We start from the raw sequence: 10283 nt of genomic DNA, 5'->3' as shown, positions 1-10283 counted from the left end.
TCTTTCCAAAGAAACCACAATGTTACAGAGCCCTTTCATCATCCAGCATACGGTACTGTAGAACACAAAAATACACACTGTACTACTTTAAATTAATTCATATTTGCAGGAGACACAGTCTGTGTGAGTATGTGCAATTATGAAACGTAACTTTTTTTCCCTCTTGACTTTTTTAGCTGCCTCACCCCTTTTATTTGAACACATACATATGGTGTGTGAGAGTGAGCAAGCTCTCTGTAAATGTTTGGAAGGAGCATCTGTTGGACAATAAAACTTACAAGAAAACATGCTTCTCATTTAAAGCGTATTCACTAGAACTATTTCAGTGTTGGAATCAGTTCATTTGTATAGCTTGGAGGCATTAATAAGAGCAGAGAACTGTAAAGGCACCAGAAAACTCGAACTGTTACTAAGAATCCAAGGTATTTTTTAAAAGCATTTCGTCTATTCGGCATCACAGTCTTCTGATAGGAACCTGAACCAGTTGACATACAGGAAATCTCTGATAGTCCATCCAAAGAGACTACAAACAAGAAGATGGCATGCTTTTTGCAAACCTGGAAAGTCTAAAGATTGCAATAATTGTTGGACCAAAGGGACCCTCTTCAGGCATAAATAGCAAGACTCCTACTGTCTTCTCTTGCAGACCAACTCAGCTGCCAGCAAAAGCAGGTGCTCTCCCCCTACCAGTGCTCCAGAGGAAATATTTAGTGAGTATTCACAGCTCTTTTTACAAATTAATATATTATTAGCATTTTAATTTTATTTGTATAGTTTTCTCAAAGGACAAAAGCATTTAAAAATAAGTTTTTAAAGGCTGTTACTTTAAACAATTGCTGGAGTTCAACAGTCTGATGCAATTACCATATTAATTTAAAAACAAAATTTGCACAGTCTATGACAGCAACTTTTTTAAAAGTATGTTTTTTTAACAACGTGTAGCTTAAACAATCTGAAGCAATTACAATATATTTTTAATGCATAAGTTATGACAGCAAAGTAATTTATATAAATTTGAAATGTATTTGACTTTAAATGTTATGCCATAAAACAGCCTTTGTAGAACACAAATCTAAAATAAATCATTTCTTTTGGCAAAGTAACCTGCAATTTAATCTTGAGAAGAATAAATATACCACTAATGTTTTCCACAGAAACAGTTGCTACTCTAATTAATTCAAGATGTGACTCTAATAAGATTTCAAAAGAAAATCAGAAACAGATTTTTCTCAGAGGTAGTACTATGGAGAAAGTTAAGATATTTTTATTTTCATTAGAAACACTTGTCTCAGGTATAGTTACAGATTTGTAGTATATAGCATGGAAATATCAAATCTGAAAGTATTATAATAATGTTTTTAGAACCATAACAATTTTTTGTGTTTCAGCTATATGCTTTCTTTTTGGTTATAACTTATGGTACATTACACTTTATTAGGTAACTGTTATTCAATTTTGAGTTCAGAGTGACTAATATGGCTAACGTATTTTTTTCTTTTTGTGTGGAAGGGAATGGAAAACCTGATGTTTGTTTACCACTCCTGTAAAGTTATCTGGACATTACTTGTAACAATACTAGGTTATGCTAGCAGCTTGCCTGTGGGTGATGATTCTATTTGCACAGCAGAGGAACTTGCAAAGTACAGCATAACCTTCACAGGGAAATGGAGTCAGACTGCTTTCCCTAAGCAGTATCCACTTTATAGGCCCCCAGCACAGTGGTCATCAATGCTAGGTAAGTGAAGTATGTACAATTTGAAGAACAGATAAATCTCTTGACCGCTGTGATCTTTTTTTATTCTTAATAGTCAATTTTAAGATAACTAATGAAACAGGAAAAAAATAGCCAAAGTTATTGAGGATGAAATGCAGAAATTGACGTATCCACAATGCTTTCAAAAATCGACAACTGTTTTCAATTGACTTCTGTTTTCAATTGGCTGCAGCTGAAATAAACAGTGATAAGCCAAATGTTTTAGTGTTCACTCATTTTTATACACTTCTTTTTTAACCTCAGAAATAAAACAGCAATATTGAAGAAATAGGGACAATTTAAACCAGACTTTTATGTCATGCCATGTATTCACTCAAATAGGTGTTACTCATAGTTCTGACTACAGCATGTGGAAAAAAAATGAATATGCCAGCAATGGTGTACGTGATTTTGCTGAAAAGGGTGAAGCATGGGTATTAATGAAAGAAATAGAAGAAGCTGGAGAGAAAATTCAGAGTGTACATGGAATCTTCTCTGCTCCTGCCATTTCCAGTGGTACAGGGCAAACCTCTACTGAATTAGAAGCACATTCAAGACATCCCTTAGTAAGTAAACGTGCATATTAATTTTGAAAGTTTGTTTTATGTCACTAGCACCCAAAATTAAATATTTTGAGTTCTTACTTATAGGAACAATATAATGCAATAATAAAAAGCATGTCACATTGCAGGGAGCATGATACAAGTTCTATAAAGTACAAAAGCTAATGACATTTCTTTCAAAAATTTTATGTTAAAATTACTATAAGCAGGACTGGAACATTTCAAAATAAGTGATGCAATCCTGATGGATCATTTTGTTTCATTAGGTTTCATTTGTTGTAAGAATTGTTCCAAGCCCCGACTGGTTTGTGGGTATTGACAGCCTAAATCTCTGTGAAGGAGACCACTGGATAGAAGAAGTATCAGTAGATCTATTTCCATATGATGCTGGAACTGACAGTGGTTTCACATTTTCCTCCCCAAACTTTGCCACTATTCCACAGGACACAGTTACAGAGGTAGGTGTATGTATATATAGTTTAGCACTTCACACCTATATGTTTTGAGTCCTCCCTTTAAAAGATAACTGTCCTATGACTACATGATCCACTCTAGCAAAGCTGATTTCAGTATTTGAGAGTGCTGATGCTCTCTATATATGGATTTATTACTCAGCTGATAACCCTACTGCTTTTATTTATTTTCTATACCTTTCAAATTTATTAGGTAAATGTAGATAGTTCATGAAAAACTGGCTTTACATTTAAAGTATTTTCTGTAAAAGCTGACTATTTTTAGATGATTTTTAACAATTCTTAAAACACTAGGAAAAAAAAAATATTCACAAAAGTCCTGACATAAATATGTATCTGAACAGGGAAATTCTTAGTAATGAATACTGATGTGGGGAGGAGTTTTCAGCTAAAAGCATTGCTGAAACTTGAAACCTACATTTGAAGGAAAGGAGCTAAGGGAAAGCAGAGGAGAACTTCATCCCTACTGTGGTGACCCCACTTTCGACCTCTTTTGCTCACTTGATATCCTATATGCCTCATACTTTGCATTTGTCATTTAAGGGTGGTGGGGAACAGAGGGTTTTGATTCAAAAGTTCTGAATAATATAAGTGTTCAGCTAATTCTTTCTTTAAGGTCAGTTTTTCTAGAGCCAAATACTGTGCTAATGAGTAATGAGAAAAGGAACAGAAAAGCTGGAAAACAATACGTTTGGCCTCCTGTACCCATATGACAGCTGCTATAGCATACCTGATATTATTTAATACTCTCATGTTCTTCCTTGTAATAACATCCACTTCTTTCCATTGAACCATTCCGTACGTTACTGTGTTTTCAGTACATCCCACCGTAGTTCTGTGTCCGAAGGTTGGCACAATTCATTGTGCCTAGTCTCGAAGCATTATGCATAAAAATTCTGGGATTATCAGCAGTAGTTATGTGAACTGAGGTTCATAGAAACTGGTTATATGCATTTTATTCTCCAAAAAGTATTAGCATGATGCTTAAACATGATTTTACTTCTTACTAATATGATGTAGTTTCTTTAAGGTTCCCCTTTTTATTTCGCAGATCACTTGTTCCTCTCCGAGTCACCCAGCAAACTCATTTTATTATCCCAAACTCAAAATTTTGCCACCTATTGCTCAAGTAACAATGGTGAAATTAAAGAAAAACCAGCTGGGTCTTTCTGCACCTTATCTAAATCTTCCAGCTAAAAGCAATGAAATAATAGACACTGTCTCAGGTAAGTGATTAGTACTTTGATATGCTCAATTCTGTTATTTCCATTCACTCAGAAAATATGTGGAAATCTGGTAGGTGATGTGGATGAAACAGGTGATTAGGCAGAATCTTCTCCTATCTGCATAGGAATAGTTTCCAGACTCATACATGGGAAATAAAACAAACCAGTTGACATAAAAGAGAATCCGTGAAAGAATAAGGAAGGGATTGCATATTTGTGCAAAAGTTCAAAGGTTTGGGTTACATCCCCAGTAAGGGCTACACAAGCATTAGTATCAGCATAGATCAGTGAATTTTGTGAGAAACAAACAACACTTGATCAGAATCAGAGTTCCCAAATTCTTTGCAACTTTGAAGTAAGTATCCATCCTTAAGTTTTTACATGATGATGGAGCAAAAGAACTATTATTGTTGTCTCTTTCTGGGTCAGAGGGTTTGATAGTTATGTGCAATGAGAATTGATACAATTCAATTGATTTGGACATATTTATGATACAAACATACATCCTGACAACAAAAATAATGTTCCCTCTCATTTTTCTTTTCTTAAAAATATTACCTAATAACCTTATTGAGGTAGAAGACATGCAAACTACTGACACAAGTTAGACTTAAGAGTAATTTTCAATTCTCCAAATTAACAAATACATAATTAACATAATATTTGCTCTGAGGGAAAGATAGCAGTTGTACAGTGTCCACTGAGATGTTCTCTTTACCCTTTTCTAGTGGATTTTTATAAAGTATAAGAGGAAGGGTTAAGAATAAGAAGACTGACATCCTAAATATTATTTGAGAGACAGCAATAGGCTAAATCCCCAAAGTATTCTTAGAAGACCTGCTGTGTTCCAAGAGCTTCTCCAGAGTGTCTGAAGATGTCATGCCTCTAGCTCTGTGCTGAAATCACCTCACAATCACTAAAATAAAGTTCATTTCATACACAGCTAATAATGCATGATTTACGCTTTAATATATGTATTTCTATTAGTAAATAAGACATATTCAAAGTGAGTGATACATATCTCATTTTCAGTTATATGCCTTTTCCATGACATTTGAAAGCAAAATTTGGCCCTCTTTAGGATATAAATTTAAAATAATGCATTTAAAGTATGGTATTTCATAAATCATTTTTAATCATATATCCCTACTTTATTGTTTATTAACCAGTAAACCAGTCTATTTAAAAGCATATTCCAGAATCAAAAGGACAGATTTAATTACCAGAGGTTGAACTCTGCCCCTCAGTCCCTCTAGAATCATGGGAATGAGTGATCACAACAGAAGTGGTGAGTTCCACTGTAATATCAGAAATTTATACCAGAAGTCACACATTTAGTATGGCATTTAAAGCTGTTTTTCTGCACATCTATTTTACCCACAAATGCTGTAAGACACAGTTTTGATGCAATTTCCTGTGACAAGCAATATTTTTACTTAACTTGCAGAGGAATAGTCATCTACATTTTTATGGAAGTATACAATATGAAAAGTACTTCAGAGTTTCTGACTTCTTTTCTTGAAGTAAATTAAAATTATATTGAAAACCCTTTTAGTATTAAAAAGGTTCTAGTGACAGAATATCTTTATTGGCAAAGGGAACTGTAGTGTACATAGTAAACAATAGCCAAATGATTTAATGATAAAAAGATGGGACTTTTCTTTATTTCTGAAGCAAATTGGAACAAAAGTTAAATGGAATTCAATATGAACAACTATAGGAACAATATCTATCTGCAAAGAAATATAAGTATACCTAAATATGGCAGAGAAGAGCTTTAATTCCAGTGCTTTAGTAAGCCATGCAAAGGCAAATGAGTTATAAAACTGACAGCAAATGTTTTTTAATGCAATCGTTTGAATATGATTATTTTAAGCATAGTTGACTTTGATAGGAATTCTATATTTTCAATTCAATAGATAATATGCTGCACTACTGATATAACACATCAGACATTCTCCAAACTGTGATAATAATAATCATAATACCAGGGTTGATGATCTTAGGAGCTGAAAGCAGACATTTTTATTTACAAGACAACATACAGATTTTATTAATGTCACATGTATTTTTGTATAAGAAAGGACACAATTTGATCATCATTCCTTAATCCTTTGCCAACTATGTATTTGACTTAAGTACAAATTTATGTAAAGATACATTTTTATTGTGTGTATTGCAGAAACACCACTGGACTGTGAGGTTTCACAATGGTCTTCCTGGGGTCTCTGCAGAGGTCTTTGCAGAAAAACAGGGACCAAGCTCAGAACGCGTTTTGTACTTCTTCAGCCTGCCAATAATGGAATGCCTTGTCCAAATCTGGATGAAGAAACAGGATGTGAACCAGAGAATTGTGTCTGAAATAAAGAAAAGATAATAATTTAGTTAATTTAAAAGTAGGATAAGTTTAACTAAATCTAAACTACATGTCAGTCAATGCTCCTTATAATTCGAGTATGCTGCACTATTTTGCTGAAAAGGTATATTAGACTGGTTTGGAAAGTTCTGGTTTAATATCAAGATTTTGGGGGGTTAAATTCCTAAGGTTAAGTATGACAACAATACTCGATCATTTACAAACCAAAAACCCCCAAATAAATCCTTGCTATAAATATACTGTAAGTTCTTGGAGTACCCTCTAGTGGCAGAAAAGAAGACATTTGGAAAGATTATACTTCACACATGTAAAAATCTTTCAGTCACAAAATCTAAACTAACAATGTTCTTAAATACTGTAATTTGTTCATCTACAGCTATTTATACCTAGAAATTAATTTTTTCTCTAAATTATGTTTTTATAATTTATTGGCTTTTTTGTCGTCTTTCTAAACATGTTTAACATGCATTTCTTCACAAACTACTTGCATAAATCATAGTGACCAGATGTTTGCAGTGTGCTTAAGACAATAGTATAACTAAGTAAACTTGTCTTGAGACTTATGAATACAGGAAATTGTCTTTTTTTTTTCTCAAAACTGAGAATAATATCTATCATGAGGACACTCGGTCAAGAATCAGAAGTGTGGATACTAGTAGAAAACCTCTGAACTTAACTGAAAGTGTTAGCCGAGATTTAAACACTGATTGATTGTTGGTGTGTGTCCCTCATGAGAAAACTATCTCAAAGTTAACATTATTGACCATAACATAAATTATATCATTGTCTTTATATATGCAGTAAGTGTGTCCATGTTTCTTTAAATGCGTTCGCTGCTATTTGTGTTATCCTAATCTTTTACAGAGAAAACTGACCAATGTTTTAACATTATCTAAAATTGAGGTATACACAGATATAACAAAACACAGTATGTCAGAAATTGTTCCTGACTGCTAGTTTTAAAGCTCAAATAACCATTACAAAATTAATGTAACCTATGGCTTATAAAGAGTTGTGGCTACTAACTAGGAAAAGAATTTTTGAATAACACTGTTCAACAGAATATGTTTACAGTCAGCTCACAAAACTTTTACAGCACACCGCAGTTTTACAAACATACAGCACAGATATTGAACAGGAGAGTTGATTTGAGTAGGTTCTTTTTGGAATATGCCAAATATCAGAAAATATATTATGTACTTGAAGGAGCACAATGTATTCTCTGTAGGGCTGAAACATTTAAAAGATTCTCTATTTTTTTTCCAGGAGACAACTTTTCAAAGACCCAAAGAAATTTGAAACTTTGTCAGACTAGACTAAGTTGGTCCTGCAAATGTTGATAAACGCACATTTATTAGAGTTAAGTATAGGAATTTCTACCTCTTGCATTCTTCAGATTCCCACTGTTGCCTGTTTTACAAAATTGTTTCACTTACTCTTTTAATTATACCTAGTTTTTTCAGGTTTCCCTGTTTCCATTCTATAATGGAAATAGTGTTATTACACTGTCATTTTCATATTTTGTGTTTAGCTACTTTCTCTGCTTTTTCATTTTTTTCTTTCTTCTTTTTATATTAATTTTCACTCATTCTATGTTTTCTTTTCCATTAAATTTATTTACTATATAGTTACATAGCTATCACCATCTCAGAAAACATAAGCATATATTGAAGTATATATTTAAGTATTCTCTGAGGACAGGAACTAGTTTCAAATTGATTGATCAATGAGTGATAAACTAAACTCAATAAAAGTCTTGGGCAGAAATCAGATGCAAGTCTAAATTATGACTTAAGAAAAACAAACACACACACCACAAGATATCCTTGGAGTAACCTTCCTGGAAGTTCTCTAAACACTAGAGTTTTGCTTCTTCATATGTCCAGAACAACTACAGGGTTATGTCCAGTAGAAAAGTATCTGCATCTGTAATTGTATACATGACCCAAATCCAGGATTTCAGTCCTACAAGATATGATTTGACAGTGGAGAAGTCCCAGTAGTTATTCAAACTCCTGAAACCAAAAGTGTCCCAAAGATCACTGAAGGAGAAGGGATGAGAGGGGGAGGTGGAGTAGAAAGAGAAGTGAATATGTAAAAGGCCAACACACTTCAGGAGACTCCAGTTAGTGATAACTTATCTATTTTACAGTGTTTGAATACACGAATATTCACTGCGGATTCCTTCAAACAGAAGCTTCCTATCCAGTCAGTTACCTGGTTATGTTTTTTTTATAAGCAGTGACTTCAGGAGACCTTGGTAAATACAGCATTCTTTAAGGGTGCCCTTGTGGCTGTGTAATGTTTGGTCATAAATATAGTTCCAGGTATTAATTTTGCAAACACCAGGGATGGAGACATTTCTCGGCAAGACTGGATACAGTGAGTTCTAGTGAAGTACATTCCAATGATGGAGCACATTTCTCATAACATACCTTTATTAAACTGATTAGTGAGGTACATGATCCCTGTGTGGATATGGCTAGGCCTTTGTAGCTTTCGCTTTCAGCACAGTCTTGGATTTCTCTTAAAAATCTTGGGACAGCGAAGAAACACAGAGAAGTTCTTCCTTCCTTTTCCTTTACATCCAGTGTTACAGATGGCTGGCAGCCAAGATGCTGTGGTCCAAAATACAAGAGATTTAGGGGAAGAAATGGGTAAATTAATTCCTGGGTTTAACTAATCTCAGAAAACCCTTTGGAAGGAAACTTGAAATGAATTTGTAAAGACAATTTTTTTTAGCAAGAATGTTTTATAGGAAGAATCAGCTTTGATACCTTGGCAGATATTCTTGCAGAATGGAAGACATGGTTAAAGGTAACTGTAGCAGCAAAAAAGTCACCGCAGACTTGAACTGTGGCCCTACAAAACTCACAAACACCAAATTCTATTCCTATAGTGGAACAGGGTACCTCATTGCTGAGAACAACTTGTCCAGTACCTTAAGGAATTTAAAGACAGTTAGCTGTGAACACATGAAAGCTCTTCTTACTGTCTCGGGGTGGGTAGGAATGTCAGCTGAGCTGTATATACATTTATGCTTTTCTATGGGCTGTTGCTTCTCTGCAGACATCTAGTACAGCACCTTGGTTGTTAATGACTAGGAAAAAACCCAAGGTACTTTTGTAGATAAGTCAGGATACAGGAAGGACTTATGTGATCTATGAACTGAACTGAATGAAAAGCTCTCCCTGGTACCATAGCATAAATGTTGGCTGTGAGAGCCTTAGGTGGACTAAAGGAGAGGGCAGACATTTTGTTCCACCAAATACCCTAAAATGACTGGGATAGATGTCCAGGATGTGTCTCTGTGTGTGAAACAAACTTACTAACTGCAGTTTGAGGCCTTGTTCCATTTTGCTGAGTAAATACACCTTCCCACAACTGAGGAGAAGCTGTATCACAGGTCCAACTCTATACTATGTAAGTGTTCTGTGTAAGTGGGCCGACTCTAACTGATCCAGTCTCATCCACCAAGCCTGCTATGAAATGTTGCAGGTAATAGCCAAAATGGCAAGGTCTGCTGTTAAAGATCATTTTGGGGAGGGACAGTCTTGGATTCCTTGAAAAATAGTTCTAATACCCTATCCACGCTGATAAAGTTAAGCATGGTCACAGAAACTAATGTGTGCCCAACTTCCAGAATGGGAGGGAAAGCATATGACAGCTTTTCTGATGGCTGAATGAGCACTGTCCCCAGCAGGACATAACTGGACTGCGAACAAAACATCTGAGAGTACCTGCTGGTATTGAAGATAAAAAAAATCATTTCATATTCCCACCCCCAAGTAATTGAAGTACATTGGGAATATCTGACCTGTCATGAATGATCCAACATAATAAAGTAACTCAGGTTATTCCATGACAGTATTTAATGTGTTCAGAAAATAA

The 10283-nt window shown here is 34.6% G+C and overlaps 1 protein-coding gene across 1 annotated transcript; it reads left to right on the top strand.

Annotated features, from left to right (window-relative positions):
- The first annotated feature begins 609 nt into the window (after window positions 1-609).
- Window positions 610-7191, top strand: SPON2 (spondin 2, extracellular matrix protein). Its single transcript, XM_009706482.1, has 6 exons — window positions 610-710; window positions 1510-1735; window positions 2096-2319; window positions 2583-2774; window positions 3841-4015; window positions 6198-7191. Exons 2-6 carry the CDS (start codon window positions 1513-1515, stop codon window positions 6374-6376), a joined length of 993 nt encoding a protein of 330 aa, XP_009704784.1. The 5' UTR covers window positions 610-710; window positions 1510-1512; the 3' UTR covers window positions 6377-7191.
- The last annotated feature ends 3092 nt before the right edge of the window (window positions 7192-10283 follow it).

This window comes from Cariama cristata, unplaced genomic scaffold (genome assembly GCF_000690535.1).
Source record: "Cariama cristata isolate BGI_N322 unplaced genomic scaffold, ASM69053v1 scaffold6558, whole genome shotgun sequence".
Taxonomy (NCBI): domain Eukaryota; kingdom Metazoa; phylum Chordata; class Aves; order Cariamiformes; family Cariamidae; genus Cariama; species Cariama cristata.
Note: the sequence above shows the minus strand (reverse complement) of the source record. Positions and strands in the feature narration are given on the sequence as shown.